Source organism: Culex quinquefasciatus, chromosome 2 (assembly GCF_015732765.1).
Source record: "Culex quinquefasciatus strain JHB chromosome 2, VPISU_Cqui_1.0_pri_paternal, whole genome shotgun sequence".
NCBI classification, from domain to species: domain Eukaryota; kingdom Metazoa; phylum Arthropoda; class Insecta; order Diptera; family Culicidae; genus Culex; species Culex quinquefasciatus.
In genome coordinates, this window is record NC_051862.1 from 103,251,565 (window position 1) to 103,275,073 (window position 23,509).

Consider the following 23,509-nt stretch of genomic DNA (forward strand, 5'->3'; position numbering starts at 1 on the left):
CAGTCACGAAATTCTAGCAGAGTTCTAGCATAGTTCTCACAGAGCTGGAAATTCTTACAGCATTCAAGCATAATTGTTCCACGATTCTAGCATGATTCTGGTAGAATCAGCTTTGCTAGAATATATCGTGACTGGGGAGAGGGGAAGTAGAATAAAAAGTAATATTTCAAGCCACGATTTTAAAATATAAAAGAATAAAATAATAATAATTCGCTGGCCCCTAATTTTTTTAAAACATTTTTAAAGGAAAGCGTAATAAACTCTGAAAAAATTGCTTCTGACCTATTTGGTTTCATATTATTATTGGCTGGATTGAAGATAATTTCGAGCATACCCCCCACCTCCCCCCCACGAAACATTATACCTCTGTTCAAAATCGACAACCAAAATCTTTTGAGTAAAAGTTGTTTTGATGTATTTTTCAAAATAAAAAAAAAAAATAATAAAATAAAGAAAAACTGAATGTTTCAAGAAACTTACTTTCAGACAAGAAGTTGATTTATTGATTGAAAAATTATATATTTTTTAATACATTCATAATTTTTCAGCGGGATTTTTTTACTAAATGTTGTTTCGCGCAATGGACGTTTTGATGAAGTTTATTCGTCCGAAATAATCATTTGGAGCCTAACGATTTCATCGAATGATAAAAAATACAGAAGACTAATGGGGAAAATTGCATCATCGATTAAATTTATCAAAAATAATTTTAAAATGTATTTCTGTCAGCGTTAGAATATTTTCAAACATATATAGTTAAAAACAATTAGGAAAATGTTTTTTTTTTTCGCTTTTCCTTTCCATTAATTTTTAACAAAAGCAAGTCTTTATTTTTTCAAAAATTTAGTTTATGAGCGGTTCCCTACGATTTCGCAAATCGACTTTTCTTTGTAATTTTTTTATTTGGATGAAACTCTATGTCAAAAGAAGCAATTTTGCATCATTCCTTTTTCATGCCAATCTCCATACAATTTTGGGGGCTGGTCAAACAAAAGGGTATTTAAATGTATGAAATTCTGTATCTTGAGAAGGGATTTTCTGATCGATTTGGTATCTTCGGCAAAGTTGTAGGTTATGATTAGGACTTTTCAGAAAACTTGATTTTTTGTTTATTCAAATTTTTATCACGAAAAGTAAAATTCCCAAAATACGTATTTTTTTATATTTTTTTAAAGTTTTAGGGGACTAATAAAGACAATTTCTAAGCCATAGTGCGCGATGGTGCAAAAATCTGGTTTTGGAGATATATATATATATTTTTGAATATCGAAAACCTGGACAAAATAATTATTAAAAATCATTTCAAAAGCAAAATCAAATTGGCAATCAAAAAGTACTTTAGGGTAAAGTAGTCATCAATGAGACATTCATTGAGAATTGAAAAGTACTTTTCGGTTGCAAATTTGATAATTCAATAATTAATTAATTATAATTATTTTTTCCTTAACCTGTTTTTGCACCATCACGCACTATGGCTCAGAAGATCTCTTTTAAAGTCCCCGAAAACATATAAAAAAATCGAAAATTTAAAAATACGTATTTTGGAAATTTTACTTTTAGTGATAATCATAACCTACAACTTTCCCGAAGACAACAAATCGATAAAAACTCCTTCTCAAGATATACATTTACATACCCATTTTGTATGACCAGCTCCCAAAACTGTATGGAGACTTGTATGGAAAATCAAATGATGCATGGATAAAGTTTCATTTAAATAAAAAAAACTGCGAAATCGTAGAGAACTACTCTTATACATATTTTTGCGTTCATGCATTTTTGAACGGTGAGAAAACTCGTGAAATATAGCAAAAATATATCTAAAAAAATCATGTGACTTTTTGCAAACGAGCAGCCTTCCCATATTCGCATAAATGTCCCTTATTCAAAAACAGCAAGCTGAGAAAAATGCAAGGCAACTTTGTCCCACACAAAAGGATTTCCTCCGGTTTTCTAGAACACTGCATATTTTAGTTATTTTTTATTTTTAAACAAGCTGCATCAATAACGCAAAATTGATTAAAATGCATATGGGACAATTATGTGAACCGGGGCAGAGCATTTTTTTGAAATAAAATGGTTTTCAATTTGAAAAAATCTATGAAGTTTTGCATTTTTTCAAAAAACAGCTGCGTGTTATAAGCTTGGGGTTTAAAATAAATAAATGATTAATATTTAAAATTTTATATAATATTACCTACTTGACCAAGATGCCAAGCTCATATTGACGTTCTTCCTCCCCACTCTTCGACGGTCTGATAGCCGTGTGGGCTAAGGCGCAGTCCTCTTTTTGTGTGCTGTGTGGTTTGAATCTTGTCGGTTGCATTTTTACTCCATTTAACTATTGTTGAGTATTTGACTATCTTCCAGACATCATTTTAAATTGAGTGATTTGGAAACCTTCCAACTGAGATCAATTGATAACTTCTCGAGAGAAGGTATATATTTATAGGATTAAATTTTGCATGTTAAGCTCTCTTTGAGGGAAATGAGGTTTAAAAAAAATAAAATTGGTGAGTGTTTTACACTTTTCTGATTTTGAAGCGTATGGGCAAAACAATACAAGTAACAACTGGAAATTTGTTTGATTATTTAAACTAAATGATTTTAACAGTTATTAACAATATTATTCTTTGCTGCTCACGAAACCAAGAGAGTAAGATATAAATATATTTATTTGCTTCAAAATTTAAAGAGTCTAAGCCAAAAATATTTGAAACATCACTTTTTTATGTTTTCAAGTTATTCAAATTTGATTAAAAAGAGGGAAAATGATCTGAACTTTTCTACTCGAAAAGAAACAATTATTGAGCAATTCTCTGAGATTACGGTTATTCGATTTTTTTTTTGTATTTTTTAATCCGGCTGAAACTTTTTTGGTGCCTATGCCCAAAAAAGCCATTTTGCATCATTAGTTTGTCCATATAATTTTCCATACAAATTTGGCAGCTGTCCATACAAAAATGATAGCTGAAAGTTCAAAAATCTGTATCTTTTGAGGGAATTTTTTGATCGATTTGGTGTCTACGGAAAAGTTTTAGGTATGGATATGGACTATACTGAAAAAATATGATACACGGTAAAAAAAATTATGGTGATTTTTAATTTCACTTTTTGTCACTAAAACTACATTTGCAAAAAACACTATTTTTTTTTTTTTTATTTTCTCCCACTGAGAATTTTGGCTCGAGCCTCGACTCGATTCAGGCTCGATCTCGAGCCAGATCGACTCGAGGCTCGAGCCAAAATTCTCAGTGGGTAATACGTTTTAGGGGACACCAAATGCCAACTTTTCAGAAATTTGCAGGTTGTGCAAAAAATTTTTGATCGAGTTATGAATTTTTGAATCAATACTGATTTTTTCAAAAAAATCGAAATATTGGTCGCAAAAATTTTTAACTCCCTTTTTCGATGTAAAATCAAATTTGCAATCAAAAAGCACTCCAGTGAAATTTTGATAAAGTGCACCGTTTTCAAGTTATATTCATTTTTATGTAACTTTTTTGAAGATAGTCGCAGTTTTCATTTTTTTAAATTAGTGCACATGTTTGCCCACTTTTGAAAAAAAATTCTAAAATCTGAGAAAATTCTCAATATTTTGCTTTTTTGAACTTTGTTGAAACGATCTTTAGTTGCTGAGATATTGCCATACAAAGATTTAAAAATAAGAAAATTGATGTTTTCTAAGTCTCACCCAAACAACCCACAATTTTCTAATGGCTCCAATTTTCAATGTTAAAATGTGAAACATTCGTGAAATTTTCTGATCTTTTCGAAAAAAAAGTTTTCATTTTTTTCAAATCAAGACTATTATTTTAGAAAGGCCAAACATACAATATTACGCCCTTTTGAAATGTTAGTCTTGATTTGAAAAAAAAATGAAAATTTTGTTTTCGAAAAGATCGGAAAATTTCACGAATGTTTCACATTTTAACATTGAAAATCGGAGCATTAGTTGCTGAGATATCAACATTAGAAAATGGTGGGTCACTCAAACAGAGTAAGACTTAGAAAACATCAATTTTCCAATTTTTAAATTTTGTATGGCAACATCTCAACAACTAAGGGTCGTATCAAAAAAGTTCAAATAATCAAAAATTCATATCTCGGTCTAAGATTTTTTGCCCATTCTGGAAATTTTCTGAAAAGTTGGCATTTGATGTACTCTAAAACATATCAGAAAATAAAAAAAAATAAAATAGTGTTTTTTGGAACCCAAATTTTAGTGACAAAAAGTGAAACTAAAAATCAGCAAAAAAAATTACCGTGTGTCATTTTTTTCAGTGTAGTCCTTATCCATACCTAAAACTTTACCGAAGACACCAAATCGATTAAAAAAATTCCTTCAAGAGATACAGATTTTTGAACTTTCAGCTATCATTTTTGTATGAACAGCTGACAAATTTGTATGAAAAATAATATGGACAAACTAATGATGCAAAATGGCTTCTTTGGGCATACCGAATCCACCAAAAAAGTTTCAGCCAACAACTGAACAATACATTTGTTATAGTTGAAATCTGTGAATATAAAAAAATAAACAAAAACAAAATGGGAATAATCAAAATTCATTTTTCTGTGTTGATTTTTTGGTTTTAGCTTATTTCAACATATTTTAAATATAAGTGAAATTACAAAGTGCAAAATGCATGTTGCATGTTTGTTAGATTTTTTAAAGTAAAGTTTTCATCGCTAGATATTACAGAGTTACAGAGCATTTTACGAATATCATTGATTTACATTTTTCAAATCGCGGCTTGAAATTCAAATTCTTATTATTATTTTGCCATCCCTAATTTGGATCTTTGCCAAACAGGAAAATATATTTTACCTCCACATAAACAAAACAATATTATTTTCTTTCAAATTTATCGAGGAGCATAAACTTTTGGTATAATAGGGGACCTCATACAACACTGTGAGCCTCAAGAAACAAGCATTTTCGATCATTACTCTCTGAACGGCGATTTTTTTACATGATTGGAAACCTAGCATAACGATTAGATGTATTAAAACAATAATATTAGTCAATGTTTTCAAATCACCCAGCATTTTGTAGCATGCACGTATGTTCGAAGTTCGTGTTGGTTCGTGCAACAAAACACATTGTTGTGTGTGTTTAGATGCACGCAGCAGCACAAACAAACTATAGCAAGGATCCACGCCGAGAGCGATAGGGTAATGTTACTTATGTTTCTCATATAACAAACATTCATTTTCTATGAGTTTGTTTGTGGCTTTAAAATTTGCTGGAATAAACAAAAACAATTTTACATTATGCTTGATGTGAAATCATATAATACAAGATATTGAACAATATATTTCGAGAATTTTTGCTATACAAATTTTAGCCTAATATTTTACAATTACTTTCCCAACAATAACAAATATTTTGTAAATATATCTTCTTGTTGAAATAAAATAAATCAACTCTACATAGTTCACTTATATAACAATTACCCTATGAATCTCTTTGTGGCATCAACAAGCGTGCTGTCGCTGCTGTGCTGCGCAGCGTATGATAGTATTTGTGTTGTATCAAGCGAGCATGATAGTACACCTCCGGTGGTTGGTCACTATTTTGTTTGACACTTTTTAGTTTGTACCCCGTTGGTTGGACTAAGTCAAACAAAACTAAAAAGTAACGAACTTTCACTTTTTACACGGAACTCACTATTATTATCAAACCATACTTTTTTCAGTTAAAAAGAGTGTCAATCTGAAAAGTGTCAATTTGAGTGACAAAAAATGTTGTCAAACCGTCGTAATTTGAGTGTAGTTATTTGTATTTGCTTGTTTTATTGCAACCGTTTACCGAATTGCGATCTTGCATAATAATCAACGTAAGTTTTTATTTTATTTCAAATATTTATCGATATGCGTACATTTACTACTGATGCACGGAGAAAAAAGAGTTCCCAAAATCGTGAAAAAGCGTTCATGAAAATGGGAACCTCGAACAAAATGTTCAAATCCCATGGTACGATTTTGAAAAACGTACCGTGAAATTTGAACACTTTGTTCGTGGTTCCCATTTTCATTCACGATTTTGGTAACTCTTTTTTCTCCGTATGGAGATTAGAAGATATCCTAGACTAGAAATTAGAAAATCAACTAAAAAGAAACTGAATTAGTTCAATAGTTCATCAGTTCATTAGGGAGCGTTCTTTTATTACGTAACGCATTTATTTTGCTTTTTTACCCTCTTTATGCGAAACATTCTCATCACATTTATTTTCATTAGAATTTTTCTATGTTTAAATCATCAAGAAATTACTTTATCCAAAATTTCTTTATGGGTAATTCTCCGCCAACTCACACAGCAGTTGCCCCGACCCCTCGTAGATTTGCGTGAAACTTTGTCCTAAGGGTCAGTCCTACTCGAAACTGGGTGTCCGAAGGCTTGAATCTGTGAGTCAATCCAAACGATTTCTAAACCTGGACTGCCCCTGGGTTAGGCCGCGACCTACATTTACTCCCCATCCGACGGAAGGCGTGATCAGACAAATCTCGTCTCGAAAAATGCAACTGAGCCGACTAGGATCAAACCCAGGCTATCTGGGTGAGAAGCAACCACGCTTATCACTACACCACCGAACTCGAAATCGTTGTCAGAATTTCACTTCGCAGAATCGAATCAATTTGGTTTATCCGATTATTGGTAATCTGAAATGATGGCCGATATGGCATTGGTAGAACATTGAGAATTTTTAATTAGTTACCAATAAGCTGAACTCAAACCAAATAACCTAAATGTCGAGTAATGAAGTACGAGCTGTTTTTGAAAATGTCTGGTGAAATTATTTGAAAAAAAGTATTCAAATTTTGATGTCATTATCTTGCTGATTGTATTGATAATTAGTAACAAATGTTATAAGCATTTCTGTATAATGAAAATTGTTTTCAATCATTGTAAGAAACTATTTTAGCTTAAAGCATGGGAAACGTGAATGTGCTGTTTATGTATTCGTAACATCATTACGTCAATCAAAATGTTGCGCAACATGTTCAAAAATGTAGCACGGAAGAAGAACAACACAACTTCCCGGCCTACCTTGGGTCCTTAAATGAAATAGTACAGAACCGTTAGAACAGAAATCCAATTTAATGGAACTCGAACAACGGCGTTTGAGTAAAATTAAATTCAAATTAAAAGCGGAAACATTGCATGCCGATGAAAAACTATCACTGTTTCAAGTTACATCTTTTATTAACCGTTCTTCAACATCCAATCTGATTAAACTTAGAATTAATGATGAGATAACATCTGATATTAAAAAATTGAAGAATGAAATTTATCACCACTACTCTCAAAAGTTTCAAAATCAGCACATTAACAATACTGATGCAGAAACGGTTCTAGGATTTTTAAATAAAAAACTTGAAAACAATGACAAAATCCATCTAAACAGACCAATAGAAATTTATGAAATTGAATATGCTTTAAAAAATGCTTCTAGCAGAAGTGCACCAGGACCAGATGGCCTAAGTTACGATTTTTATTGTTGTTTAACTTTTAAATTTGTTTAACGGTTATTTAGTCAATGAGGAATATTCATCTGCGTTGTTTACAGCGGGGGTGATAACTCTCATCCCTAAAGTAGGAGATAAATTTGATTTACAAAACAAACGTCCTATTAGTATGCTGAACACTGATTACAAATTGTTCACTAAAATATTGTGGAACCGGATACAACCCATGATGAAAAACGTTTTGGGTGCGGAACAAGCAGCTTGTGTAGAAGATAAAACCTGCATTACAAATTCACGTTTATTGAGAAATATTTTAGTAAAAGCGAATAGTTTAAAGGAGCAATTTTAAGTCTTGATCTTGAAAAAGCGTTTGATCGCGTAGATCATGATTTTCTTTGGAAGGTGTTGAAGAAAATTGATTTCCTGATGAATTAATTAAATGTCTGAAAAAACTCTACAAAAATGCAACCTCAACCGTTTTTTTCAATGGTTTTTTGATGGAGCCGTTCCAAATTTTAAGCTCAGTGAGGCAAGGGTGTCCTCTTAGTATGGCGCTTTCTGCTTTTTATATAGAACCGCTTATTAGAATGATTGATCAGAATATTAATGGTGTGTTAATTGATAACAGATTTCTTAAAGTAGTAGCATATGCAGATGACATCAACATTTTTGTTAAAAATGATGGCGAGTTTGATATTATACTGCAACTTGTTCATTATTACAGTTTGTATTCAAAGATTAAACTTAACAAGTTCAAATCACAGTTTTTAAGATTCAACAGTTGCATGATTGGCCCTCAACAAATTAGAGAAGTAGATGATTTAAAAAATTTAGGAGCACATTTTCACAAAGTTTTGATAACACGATCGATCAAAATTATAACGGAATTATAAAATTAATTGATATCAGCTTATTACAACAATATTCCAGAAGATTGAATTTATTCCGGAAAGTTTAAGTGCTAAACACATACATTTTATCCAAACTATGGTATGTAGCGCAGGTATTTCCTCCAGATAATAAACATTTGGCTTCTTTGCTATGGACCGCGGAAAGTTTTTATGGAAAGGACATTTTTACAAAGTTGAAAGAAATGAATTATATTTACCTGTTTTGAAAAGAGGCATTGCTCTTTTAGACGTATAATGTAAAACAAAATCACTTTTTATTAAAAACATATTATTTGGTAAGTCAGATGAACTTGATACGTTCATGATAAACCAATTAGTTAACAAAAATTTAACGCGAAATACAAGAGAGTGGCTCCAAGAAGCGGATGTTCTGAAAAATGAATATCATTTGAACACTAGTAAGAAATTATATGATTATTTTATTAAAAGTAAGAAGATTGAATTAAAAAAACAAAAAGAAAATCCCCACTTGCAGTGTAATACACTTTTTGAGAATACCAACAAGAACTTCTTGTCACCTACAGTGAAATCTTATTTATTTATGGCCTCACGAGATATAATTCATGCAAGTCAAAATTATTTCGTCATGGAGTAAGGGAGCAGAATCACCTTTTTGCGAATTGTGTGGTGCCCAGGATACTGTAGAACACAGGTTTAAAGACTGTGTACATTCAAAAATAATTTGGACTTGGTTAAATAATATAGTAATTAACAAATTAAAATTAAAAGTTAAAGATGCAGAAGAAGTTTTGTGGTGTGATTTCAATGATCAAAATATAAAATTGAAAGCAGCGTTGTGGTTAACTGTTGAAAGTTTAGCGTATTGTTGGCAGACGTTTGGCGAAGGAATTTTCAAAAAGCACTTCAAACATTTTTTGAATGTATTCTAGGTAGTAATGTAAAATAACAAGTTGTTGAGTGAGGGGAGATATTTTTGAGTCTGTTTGAGCCACCGTAGGATAGTAGAGAATAGATAGTCATGTTATTGTAAAATGTATTTGCATTGCTGCCAATAAAAAGTTATTTCAATAAAAAAAAACTTTAAATTACGAACTTCTTGTCACAGTGTCCTGATGCAAACAATTGGTACGTTCGTTTGATGGCTAGTTCCACTCTGAGTGCCGCACTCAGAGCTGTCAAAGTGTTTCTTTGAAGAAACTCACGCTAGTTCCGCACGAGTTTCATCGCCATCTTGGAACTGAAACTCTAGTGCTACACGCGATATTTTTTCAGTTTCATGCGAGTTCCACGCACACTGACAAATGACGTTCGATTGAACCGAAACTGGCACTCAGTGCCGCACCGGCTCTTCAAACGAACGTACCAAATGATCGAGCTCGAGCTGTCACAGCCCTGCGAAGTATGTTGGCTGACATATCGGGCGGCCAGTAAAAAAATCAGCTTGAAGTCACCTGACAAAAAACATTTGATAGAAAGATATATTGTCCGTTTCTCTCTAAGGTACACGCCGCGCGGCATTTCAGAATGTGCCGCAGACATTGTTGCCAGCGATTTTCTGCACTTTTGGTGCAATAAAAAACATACCCGGCAACAATGCCATGCAATTCGAAGAAGAAGATCAACAAAAACAAAACGCGCAGTATGGGAATTTACAGCGCGCATTTGCCGAAAGTGCGGCGCGTCGTTTCGAGGCTGGTGTGCCGCGTGTCATTTTCGGGAATACGCGCAATAGGAAACCTGATGCAAACAAACCCCCAGCTGTAATGTAAACATACTTTGGTAAATTTCTGACAAGAAAGCCTTATTATTTTCCCTAAAAGAACACCCAATTAGCAAAATCTAAACCTAGAAATATGTATCCTCCCTGCAAAGGCTCAGTTGAAAGGTTCTCCAAATCTCTGAATTGCAAATGTAACATCCTGGAGCAGAACTGTTAAACTCTAATAAAAACACAATTGAAAATAAAATTGAAAGCCTTATGGCATATGGGTCATTCCATCTGAAGCGGAACAGCATTTGAAAATTACCATCTCCGATTTTTCTCAAATTTGGCAGAATTGTTGAGACTATCAAAACATGCAAAAATCCCGAATTTCATCCAAATCGGACCACCCCCTCAATTTTTGTACCCTCCCAAAAAATCGACCTTTTTGCGATTTTTGAGCAAAACCCCTATGTTCAAACGAAGATAACTCAGGAACCACAAATCTAAGAGGGTCGGTCTTAGACTCAATTTTGAAGGAAATTGGACGTAGAATCCATTTCCATGATCAAAATTTAGATTAAAATATGTTTTCTACCTGTACTGCGCAGTTGAAAACTATAAATGGCCGTATCTCAAAACAGCCCTATTTATTTTTTTAAATATGACCTCACCATCGTATTCCCCGGCCAATTTTACATAAGAATCACATATCGACAGAAAGGAATATGCTTCGTTTGTAACCAGTGGGTGTGTTGTGGGAGAATTTCGGTGACACAGAGGCAGGGGAGTGCGTGTGTTCGTGGATAGTGAGACGAGTCGATTTATGTCTCCCGTGTACGGACGCAGCCATTTCCGTACTAAAGCGCCTATAAAGAGGAGCAGTTCTGCTAGCCACCACCAGAGGGCCGAGGATCAACGAATGGGCGGCCATTGGGGGTGGCGAAACTGATGATGATGATGGGTTTTCCAGGATTCACCGGATCAGAGGTTTGCGGGATGAGGCCCGGATGTTCATCGGCCATTTGCCCGGTGTATTGAAGTGCGATAAGTCGCGAAAGCCGTCGTAGCTTCGACTACAGCTCGACGGAGTGTTGTGAAGTGCCAGTGCCAGGAAGCGGTCAAAGGACTTCACGGAGGACAGAGGAGACTGGGAGAAGCGAGAACTCCAGGAACTCCAGGTAAATCCCCGCGAACAACCCTGATCCGTGCCGCGAGTGACCAAACCAGAGAGGACCGCCATTACAATTCCCCCCCCCCCCCTCATCTCATCCACAGAACCCCTTAGTCTAGGACTAAAGTTCGCGTAGCTTCGCTACGGAACATCCCCCGGTTCGGTCGTGGTTTCATCCATCATCCGTGACTTCGAGCGTCACCGTCTACCGTCGTCAATTGCAGTATCGACGAGCAGTGACCAGCTGACATCGCTAGGTCGTCTGCGTCCTCCATTTTGGAAACCCCCGAACCACAAGCCACACCGAAGACCTGCCCTACCACGACAATCCAGCGCCGGAAACCGGGCAAGTCCCACAGAGCTTCGGTGACGTGGAAGCTCGAGTCCGTCACCACACTCGAGGGCGCTAGGGCAGGCACACGAAGGGGTCAGCGAAGACTGCAGCAGCAACCACAACGACGCCGGGACGCCGGCGAGTTCAACGTCCACCCCCAGGCCAGCGAGCAGCAGAACGAGAAGGCTGGAGGTCGGTTCCGGAGATCCGGAAGCAGAGCAGCGGCAGGCGTAGCTGAGGGGCCCCGAAGAGAAGTACCACCCACGGAACAGAAGAGAGTGAAAAGGTAGGAGATAGCCAGTAAGGAAGTGGGTTAGGGAAAGGACAGGTAGAGGAGATAGCCGTGAATAAAGTGACGTCAACAAGAATAAACCGAGGAGTTTACCTTGAAGCGACACATTGTGTTTTCCTGCCTCGTGAGCATGAGCGCATGCCGACCCTTGAGAGAAATTGGGAGTCATTCGGACCTCCCACAACCCTCACTGAGTTTTATGCTTCGATGCCCTTGCCTGGTAGCATGTAACTCTAAGGCCGCGCAAGACAACAGTTACACGTTCCAGAGATATCGAGTTTTAAAGTTTTAAGTATTTGAGATTACCTACATCAGCTACACTCGCCGCATCTGCTAGAAGCGCTCAGTCGTGCTGTTCAAAAATTATTACCTGGTGTTCTGTAAGATGAATTATTTTTATAATTTTATACGTTTTTGAGATAATAAATACCTTGAACAATCTATTTTTTTGTTTAGGGAATATTTATAGGGTAATTTTAATGCACTGCTTTCCTGATTCCTGTCATTGAAGCATATCAAGTAAAATTTGAACTTTTAATATTTATTTGCTAATGCTATAGAGTTTTCACAATACAATTTTCAAACATTTATCATTTTTCTATTATTTTCATATTTTTCCTAATAACTCATTTCTTCCCACATTATCAAATTATTTCTTTTATTTCTTCTTTCACTTGTAGCGAGAACAAATGTAGAGCTGGCTGTAATATATGAAATAATTCTCATGGGTTCTCGAGCTTTTGCCATGTTCGGTAGCGAAATAGTGCCATCCAGCAAAAACCCCAAAATCAGCCTTATGGTTTGAAAGATTGATTATATTAAACCGATTTTTATATTGTGAGCCAGTTTCATCTGAATAATTGATGTTTTTTTTCAATTCTTTTTTTTTCTTACATTTTTCAGTTTTATACTTTCCAGAAATCCTCCTCCTTTGTCATGCTTCACGAGAGTTTTATTTATGTTAATTCATAATTTTTAACACGATAATGTATCGTAAACTTTTTCTTAAGTGTTACTTACAAGATCAATTGCAATTTCCTGCTAGCTCTGCGGGAATTCCATTCTGACCTGTATTGCGTGTCGTTCTTGCTCTGTCCTGTGGGCTAGCACACAAATTCACCGTATACATTTTTTTTTATTTAAGATTATACAACAGTTTCCTACAGTTGTGTACATTCAATATTTGTCTAATTTGCTAATGATTATGTGGGATGAAATCTTATTTCAATAAATAACCAGGTAGGGGAGATGGGGGTAAGACGGCCACCCTAAGGGAGAAGTCTAATAAAATTTACACAACAGATTATTTTGATCTCAAATTACGTACATATTGTCGCTCTGGCACTAAATCGAACCAAGCGATTTCCACTCTCGCCGCAATTTTTCTCTCCGCCGTTTTTCTGTCAAACTAAATTTGGTATTTCTCGATCAGTGTGTAAGCCAAGTTTGTTGTCATCTGTCTTCGGTCATCTTGTTTTGATTGACGAAAATTGCTGTCGGTGGGTGAACACAACTTCTGCTTGATTATTTAATGAAAAAAAATAACAAAATACATTTTTTGCAGAAATGGCTAACATCATCATCCAAAACGTTCGACGACAACACGCCAGTGCTAATACTGTTTACCATGCTTTGTATGGACATTTTTTCTTGGGAATGTCTAAGAAAAGATTGGCAGAAATTTATGGCAAGGCACCGTCGACGATAACCGAGTGGTTTACTAAATTCGACCAAACCGGAGCTGTTAGCCGGAAGAAGCGGGCCCAGGTTTACAAAAAGTTTGGAGTGGAAATGCGGACATGGTTGGTTGAGCTTTACAATCGATATCCGATTCTGTTTCTTGATGAAGCTCAGTCAATGTTCCAACGAAAGTTCAAAATTTCGATCAGTGTGTCTTCCGTTTGGGCCGTATTGCACGAAGCTGGAATGTCCTGGAAGACCATAGAACGCCGGGCGATCCAGATACGTGAAGATGAAATTGTCCGGTACGTCCTCGAGCTGCTTTCAATTCCGTGGGACCTGTTCAACCTGGTGTTTTTGGATGAGGTCAGCTTCGATAATCGTGACATGCTGCGGACCAAAGGCTACGGCGTCGTTGGACAAAAGGTCATCTTTCGAGGAGAGTTCTGCCGCAAACCTCGGCACGCCATGGCGGAAGGTAATTATTATTGAAATTGAATGTACCTAAAATGTTTTTTCGTGGAAAGGTAGCTCAGGGGGTCCCTTTTCGATATCTGTGACCTAGAAAATATTTCACCTAGGGATTTTCGATTTTTTGTCATTTTCAGTTTTTCAACTGTATAAATGGAGGCGCACGGTACTTTTGGTTACTTTGCGGTTGCACAGCACCTCCCAAATGCTTTTAATTGCAATGGATACTGATCAAAGGGGTCGTCCATGAAATATTTCACAATATTTAAGGCCCCACCCACCATTACAACCCCCCTCCCACCCCACCCCCCTAATTTATTTAACAAAGATAATAACATTGTTTTTAGTATGCGGCGTCCATAAAGTATGGCACACTAAAATCAGCAAAAAATAACCCCCTCCCCCCTATGCCACACATTGTCACGCAACCCCCTCTTGAAAAGTCCGGCACGTTTTGTAATTTGTTTTTTTTTTTGACATTTTTACTTTTTTTTAGTTCTGAGTTCAATCAATGCCTTGCGTCATGTTTGATTTATGAGTTAAGCTTATCTAACATCAAATAACTTTTTTGTAAATATTTTAAGCCTGAATTTTCATTTTTTTCTGTTTCCAGTACCCTTGGTATCCTTACACAGTTAGTTGCATATACCTAGCTCGACTAATTTCAGCACAACCGATTAGCAGAAAAAACAAAATTTACGGTTGATTTGGCTGACGAGTGTTAGGTAGTGCGATTCTCGGCATACTGCAAAATAAGTTCATTGTGTTTTTACTGGATAAGGTACAACAAGTGCATTATTTATTTAAACATTTGAAATATCTGGCCTAAATAAATAAAATTGTTCGCTCTACAGCATTGCCTTGACGTTGTCGATTGCGAGATTCCTACTCGAAACTAGGTGTCCGAAGGCTTAATTGTTGAGGCAATTGCAAACCTCTTTTTACACCTTAGCTTCCATCCACCCCGGGATTCGAACTGACGACCTTTAGATTGTGAGTCCAACTGCCTACAAGCGACTCCACCGAGACAGGACCCAGGGAGACAACTCCTACACCTGGACTGAGCTAACGACATAACCTTTAGGTTATACCGGGACCAACATTTACTTCCCGTCCGACGGAAGGCGTGATCAGACAAATCTCGTCTCGAAATATGCCACCGGGACCATCTGGGATCGAACCCAGGCCGACTGGGTGAGAGGCAACCACGCTTAGCCCTACACCACGGTTGTAAAATATTTACATAAAGTAATTCGATGTTTAATAAACGTAACTCATAAATCAAACATGATAAAAGGCATTAAGAAACAGAGTTGTTAATGATAGATATTATATACTTAAATCATTACTTACTTACTTGAATCATCAACCGTGATTTCAACAATAACAAAAATTAAAAACATATCCTATAAAAATGATAAGATGTTAAATTGAACTCAGAATTATAAAATAAAATAAAAATGTACAAAAAAACAAGATTAGGGTACAAAACGTGTCGTACTATTCAAGGGGGGGGGGGGCGTAGTCAGCGCGACAATGTGTGGGTGGCATTGGGGGAGTGGGTTATTTTTTGCTGATTTTAGTGTGCCATACTTGATGGATGACGCCTCATACTAAAAAAAATGTTATTGTCTTTGTTAAATAAATAAGGGGGAGTGGGGGGGGGGGGGTTGTAAGGGTGGGTGGGGCCTTAAATATTGTGAAATATTTCATCGACGACCCCTTTGATCAGTATCCATTGCAATTAAAAGGATTAGGGAGGTGCTGTGCAACCGCAAAGTAACCAAAAGTACCGTTAAAAAACTGAAAATGACAAAAAATCGAAAATCCCTAGGTGAAATATTTTCTAGGTCACAGATATCGAAAAGGGACCCCCTTAGCTACCTTTCCACGAAAAAACATTTTAGGTACATTCAATTTCAATAATAATTGCCTTCCGCCATGGCGTGCTCGGGCATCCATGCTTTGTTTTCTTGGCTCCAGTGGAATTCTGGATAGCTTCTGGACTGAGGGCACTTTCACACGGCTAAAATTCTTTGACTGTTGTCGTGATTTTGCCCTGAAGAACAAAAAAGTTCAACGCTATCCAGGATTCCACTCCGTGTGGATTATGGACGGAGCCAAGATACATTGTGACCGCAATATCATAATGTATCTGAGGTCAATTGGCATTTTGCCAATATTTCTCCCAGCCTACTGCCCTTTTTTCAACCCGTTGGAGATTATCTTCGGGTTGATTAAAAAAGATTTGCAGCGCCACCATCGCCAGAACGAACCTGTTTTGCATGAAGTGCTCGATGCGATTAATCGATTTAAAACTTATTCGTGCCTCAAACTGTTCGAGCACTGTGGCTACTTTGCTGGAGGATCATTTTTGCCAGAAAAGGGATTGGGACAAGAACCGAAGAAATTTGGGCTAGATATTGTACCGTAAGCAATGAAGGAATAAAAGCACTGATTTAATAACGACTGATTACGAATTTGTTTATTTCATGAATGTTAGAAAACATGAATGTGATAAAATCACTTAAAAATGATTAAATGTGATCGATACCGAAGCCTACTGTTGGCTTAACTCGCTCTCCTCGGGTTGCACAGCCGATTCCATCGCATGCTATGCTTGCGTTCGATTCCGCTTCCATGGTCTCCACCTTCCTGATTGCCCCTTGAATGATGTTAAATGCAGTGTGAAGATCCTCCTTGATCTCCCGGATTTGCTTCGACCATCGCGAATTGACCGTATTCGCTACGACCATTCCTCGATGGACTGAATCTAGGCGAGCTGCCTCGGACACTCCTACCCAACGGAAATACTTCGATATGTTGATGGGGGGATGTTGCGCCTCCTTCAAAGCTTCTTGCTCGTGGGCAGGGGCCGCGTGAATTGTGGTAGCCCACAGCAGCCAGGAGCTGGAATGACCTTCGAGGTGCGGATTTTTCTCTCTCAACTCTTTTGCCAAAGCAGCTTCCTCCCTCATAGAGTTGGCGCCAGCCCGATCAGGATTCTTGGGATTGATTAAGTATTTGAGAACATCCCCATACTGACCCTTGGTCTCAACTTCCTTGGAGTAAGCGTACACAAACACCTTAACAATCTGATCACGCCACTTTTGCAGCTTTTTCGAGGTTAGATTCGTCGTGGCATACGATTTATGAGCGGTTACGTCGTACACGATGAGGAACTTTTCTGCGGATTCTTCTCCGGGGATTTCACCAGAAGCCCATTTCGGGACTCCATTTTCGAATCTGACTTCCCGTTTGATGAGGCTTTTTCCCGACTCCCACATATTTGCTACCACCTCCTGCACAGAATCGCCACTGATCTGCGCCGAGAAGTTTTCTTTTGGCCTCAACTGACTTCGGTACAATCTCTGACAAAAACTGCATTCCAATGAAAACAATTTTTCGCACTTTCGTCGCTTCGCTTTTGAGCGTTCCTGCTCTCGCTGAGGGGATGGAGAAGGTCCAGCTTCGTCGTCCGTAAACGGATCGTAATCGATCCCGCCAGCTTCCGGATTAGATTCTTCGAGTCTATCGGGGTTTACTTCTTCCGGCTGATCCTCTTTCAGATACTCTTCTTCCGTGTAGCTTTCCTCGGACTCTTCATCTTCCTCCACCTGCCTTTCGGGGTCATTTTCACTGTAAAGTTTGAAGAAAGTCGAAAACATGTATTATTCATCTTTTTTATGTAAAAGTGAAAACTTACAAATTTTCTTGGGAAAACATGACGCGAACCGCTTTGTTTTTTTCTGTGACGTTTCGTCTTGCGTTCAACACATGTCGTTACACTCAGAATTAGAATTAGATAAGTTTGCAAAGAAATCACTTCGGAAGTGTCAGATAAGTCGCCGCGATAATTCGGTTTATTTCCGAAATCACAATATTGTTCTACTACTAGTCCATTATAGAAATTACATAAATTAGTTGGTCTAAAAACCAATTTTCAATACTTTTCAGCAATTTTTAAAAAATAATTGAAATCGTATATATATGAAATACGCGGGGTAAGACGGCCACCCATGTGGGGTAAGACGGCCAATGCTATAAATTAACTTAATAACTTTGCTAAATCCACCCAAACACCTACATGGTTGGTTCAACAGACTTCTCTGAACATCATAAATATTTTGGTTGAAAAAAAACAGGTTTCAAATGTGAAGAAAAATGCTGTTTAAAAAGTTTCATATTTTGGCTCAGTGAATTTCATATTATTGCGACCACATTTTATGAAAAACTATGAATTTTTACTACAAAACAAACACAATTTGATACAAAAAAAATTAGTTTGTGTATTTCGATTAGAATAAGTAAATCAAAATTATGTAAACAATATTAAATTAGCGATTTTTATGAAAAGTTTGATAGGATTTCATACTATTCAATGAGTTTTGCTATATCACAGTAAAGAATGTTGTCGAAACGGTAGTTAACAGCATTTTGATTAAAAATGGATAGTTTTATTGAAAATGCTTTTCCTTTATCTACAAATATGTCTTAATAGTCAAAAACCGTCAAAAATATAAAAAAAAGCAAAGTAATCCACTTTAACGACCCCCGGGTCTTTTGTGGTCTCTGTTGCAAGTTTCTGCTCATTTCTAGGCGTCCGAAGGTTATGTGTGGTGAGTCACTCAAAACCTCTTTTACGCAAATGGACCGACGTTTTACTTCCCCATCCGATAGAAGGCGTGGTCAGGCAAATCTCGTCTCGAAAAATGCCACCGGGTCCGTCTGGGATTGAACCCATGCCGTACTGGGATTCAGAGGCTACCACGCTAACCACTGAACCACCGGACCCGGTCCCGGTGCGTCAAAAATATAACCTATATCAAATAAAATCTACAAATTACGGGTGGCCGTCTTACCCCCGGAGGAGGTGGCCGTCTTGCCCCCAAATAAATTATTTTTTCAAACATTTTTTGTAAACAGTTCATCGCATTTTTTGAACTTTTTCGAGGGACATAATCTAGGGAAAACTTCAATTTAACATGAAAAAATATTTGAAGACAGAAAAACATATTGTTATTTAACAAAATGCCTAAGTTGTAATTCATGAAAATTACATCCAGTTTCAAGTTCAAAAATTATTTGTTTATTTTGAGCTATTTTAATACTATTTCAAACAATATTTCTGGCAAAGGTGACTCCATATGCATTAGTTAGCATGAGAAACAGTATTGCTAAACATTTTAGTAATATTCATTAGTATACTTATTAAAACAGTGGTGTGGCCGTCTTACCCCGCCTGGCCGTCTTACCCCCAGCTCCCCTAACAGTTATTGATCAGCGCGCCCGAGTGCTTCTAGCAGATGCGGCGAGTGTAGCTGATGTAGGTAATCTCAAATACCTAAAACTTTAAAATTCGATATCTCTGGAACGAAACATATTCTTTCTGTGAAAAAATATTTTAATCTAAATTTCGATCACGGAAATGGATTCTACGTTCAATTTCCTTCAAAATTGAGTCTAAGACCGACCCTTTAAGATTTGTGGTTCCTGAGTTATCGTCGTTTGAAGATAGGGATTTCGCTCAAAAATCGCCAAAAAGTCGATTTTTTGGGAGGGGAACAAAAATGGAGGGGGTGGTCCGATTTGGATGAAATTCGGGATTTTTGCATTTTTTGATAGTCTCAACAGCTCTGCCAAATTTAAGCAGAATCGGAGATGGTAATTTTCAAATTTTCATTTTTTTTTTCTTGCACACTTCAGGTGGAATGACTCATATTCGTGCAAGTAGTTTACTGAGCAGTTTTCATCGAGTAGTCTCAAAACGTAAATAAACCAATCAACTATTTGAATCGTGTGGTTTCTACCGATAGTTTTTTTTTACAATTTACGTCTCAAAATAAGCAGTTTAAGTTTAAGCGGATAAGTTTCCCGAAGTCGTATTTCAAGAAGCGGTAAGTGGACAAACCTCCTGGGCGTACATTCCGTCAAATACTTGAAATACCATTTTGTTATTTTGTTTTGAGTTCACTTTTTACTTCTTAACCGATTGAACGAGTGTTTTCTGGTATAAGCGAAGAAGTAAGTCACCGGGAGTGTGGCCTCGACGATCTTCGAAGCCTTCACTGACCTCAGTAAGAGCTTGGAAGTGTTCGTCCCGTAAACATCGAACCACACACATATCCAGGTTCAAGTGCGTGCTGGTCGGAGACGGCGGCACCGGCAAGACGACCTTCATACAGCGCTACATGACCGGCATGCCCAAGATAAAAAACCAGAACGGAATACGGTCCAACGTCTAGGCACGGTTCGGTGGGCGGCGCGACAGTTACTACATCCAGGGACAGTGTGCCATCATCATATTCGACGTGACGTCACGCGTCACCTAGAAGAGCATCTTCGGCTAGCATCGGGATCTAGTGCAAGTTTGTGTATTTTCCAATTTAAGGCCTTCCATTTAACTGAAACAACAAAATATAAAATTGAATTAACGATAGTTTTTCTTCTATTTTATTAATTTTTATTGTTTTTTTTTATAATTTTTTTTTTATAAAAGATGCAAGTAAAATCAAAGCACCAGTAATCCGTGTGCAGATTCGCTACCGCACCGCACCTGGTATTCTGATGAGGCTACCGCTAAATCTGCAAGTGTTTAAATATAGTATTAGTAGGATTACAAAGTTCAACAAAAAATCAAATGTTTCTTGTCTCTTAGACGAGTATATGTGTTCCTAGTAGAATGTTACCTGCTGAGTCCGAATCCGGGTCCAGAGTTGCTCCAAATGGTACCAATTTTGAGATACACCCGTTTGAAATGTTAGTTTAGGCTAAAATTAGCTACTTTGTCGACTATTTTACAAAATAACTATTGAATAAACAACTAAACCAATACATGCATCTTAAAGTTCACGTTTTCTGAAACACCCCTGGTTTTCAAAATTTGATTGTTTCTACGCATATTTATAGTTATTTTAAAATTATATTTTTAGGTGGTTCTCATTCAAGTTTTTCCAACTTGCATGCAAGTCAAATTCTGCTGGGATATCAATAATAAAAATCAAAAATGCTTTGCAGAACGTTAAATAAGTTTGTCTCGGCAATCTTATTGATCATTTTTTATGTAATTTTGTCTGCTAAATCCATTACCATCATGAGATTTTTTTCGAAAAGGTCAGGTTTTTGAGTAAAATTGAATTTTCGATGATTTTTTCAAAAACAAAATGTGTTTTATGTTAAAGTATGACTCAGAGATGACTAAACGTCGATGCCTCGTCAGTAGGGTGCCCAGTAAAAATGACCCCCTGCTCCACAAGCGGAAAACGGTTTATTGGGTTATTTTAAGCATCTGTGCAAATTTTGAGCGAAATTGGTTGAGATTAACCCATTGATACCCGAGCCTAAAGCTGGTGAAAAAAATGTTTTTCATACAAAAATGACTTTTTTAAATCGCTAATAACTTTTCAGGATTAAGTTTTACAGTTTTGGTATGTCCTACAAAGTTGTAGAGCATTAAATTTCCAATGAGAATCTCACTTTTGGGAATATTTGGATGTAAGTAGCGCACCGTGTAGACCAAACCGTAAGAAAATTGGGTTTTCCATACATTTTTTCGATTTTTCCTATACAAACTTAACCCCCGAGTATCAATGCACAGACAAACAGACGTGACTCTCCATACACATTATTTTTGAAATCCATCGTCTTTCATATAATCTCCAAATCACGGCGACGCCAGCGCTGCCTGGTGAGCTTATGCCGAAGCGCACCCAAACACACCAATACAAACCCATTACTGTCATGTGTCATGTCAGTGTATGCGTGAGACAATCAAGCCTTAACGATTGTAAAGGAGGAGGAAACAACCGAGTTAGTGAACGTAAGTGTAGGCAATTTTGGAAACAGGTTCGAAATTGTGGAAGGAGACGTGGTGTGAATGTTTGGTGTTGCGGCCGGGTGTTTTTTTGGAAGTGTCCATCTTACGGAAGATTCCGTTTTGCTCCCGGAAGGGTTGGAAAGTGCGTTGCCCATGCGATGAGGCTGTGAGACAAAGCTTGCTTTGTTGTACACAGACATCAATTTCATGCATGAGACGATCGAGTGGATGAACAATTTGTCCCATTGGCCATACGGTGTGGTTGTGAGGCGATGCTTTCATTGCTGGTCACACACACACACTCTAACGTATGAGACGAAAGATGTAAAACAAAAGTGAGTCGTTTTCGTTGGGTATGCGATGTGGTTGTGAGACAAGTACGCTTGTTGGACACTAACACAATGGAAAGCATAAGACGATAGTAGAGTGTGAGGCGAAATCGACATCGCTGGGCACACACACATGAGTCGAAACACAAAAGAAAAGTTGGCCATGAGAAGTGAGGCGAAATCGAATTCGCTGGACACACTCATGAGACGGAAAGGGCAAATGATAAGTTGGCCATGACATTTGGTTGAGAGACAATAGTTTGCTTGTTGAAATCATCACAAAGAGAGGGATTTGAGATGTTGTATGCCATTCGATGCGATTGAGAGCATTGTTTGAAGTGGATGTTTCGAGACGTTAATCTTGTTGTGAGGACGAATAGATGAAAAGGCATAAGTTGGCGTTGAGATGTGGTTGGGAGGAAATTTATTTTGCTGAAAACGGGAGAAATAAGAGAATAAATGTTGTTGGTGATGATGTGAGAAATTAAACGAACAAAAAGTTGACCATGAGATATAGTAAAAAAAACCTTGTTTGCTTTGTTGAGAGCAAGACAAATTGAGGGATTTGAGTATTGGTGTAATTGTGATACGAAATCACAATTTGCTGGACACATAAGAAACGAATGAGTTCAAAGAAAATATCATGATACGTGGTTGAGAGGCAGAGGTTTGCTTTGTCGATATCGCGCAAGAGAGAGATTTGAGATTCAGTATACCATGGGATGCGGTTGATAGCCTTGTTTGATTTGATGTGAGCGGGACTGATTCGAGACGTTAGTCTTGTTGTGAGGCGAAATGGACATCGCGGAACACTCACACATAAGATGAAAAGATAAGTTGGCAATGAGAAGGATGGTTGATAGGCAGAGGTTTGTTGAGATCGCTACAAAGAGAGGGATTTGAGATGTGGCATGCCATGCGACGCGGTTGAGAAACTTGTTTGCTTGTTGTGAGCGAGACGAAATTAGAGATTTGAGATATTCATGTTGTTGTGAGGCAAAATCAACTTCGATGGATACACATACATGCGAAGAATGAGGCAAGAGAAAAGTTGGGCTCGACATGTGGTTGAGAGGCAGATGCGGTTGAGAGCTTTGTTTGCTTTTGTTCGATTGGTTCGAAGTGGAAGTTACGAGACGTTGGCCATGAGATGTGATTTAGAGCCTAGTTTGCTTTGTATTGGTAAGCCTAGTTGCTGTGTTGAGAGCGGGACGATGTGTGGAATTTGAGATGTGTTAAGTTATGAGATGTGGTTGAGAGGCTGGTTTATTTTGTTAAGATCGCGAGATAGTAAGGAATTTGAAAGGTGGTATGCCAAGCGATGAGGTGTAGAGGCAAGTTTGCTTTGCCTAGAGCGAGGAGAGAT

The 23,509-nt window shown here is 37.3% G+C and overlaps 2 protein-coding genes across 10 annotated transcripts in view; both read left to right on the forward strand.

The window, feature by feature from the left end:
* Positions 1 to 23,509, forward strand: part of LOC6053318 (ionotropic receptor 25a) — a 424,911-nt gene that overhangs the window by 134,423 nt on the left and 266,979 nt on the right. The window contains exon 1 of one of the 9 annotated variants that reach the window (XM_038256993.1): positions 19,727 to 19,895. The exons of the other annotated variants lie outside the window; for them this stretch is intronic. The gene's annotated coding sequence lies outside the window, so the exon portion shown is untranslated. Of the gene's footprint in view, positions 1 to 19,726; positions 19,896 to 23,509 lie in introns of those variants that run through there. 9 annotated transcript variants of the gene reach the window in all.
* LOC119767714 lies at positions 13,414 to 14,252 on the forward strand. Its single transcript, XM_038256999.1, has one exon. The coding sequence runs from the start codon at positions 13,414 to 13,416 to the stop codon at positions 14,017 to 14,019; it is 606 nt and encodes a 201-aa protein (XP_038112927.1). The 3' UTR covers positions 14,020 to 14,252.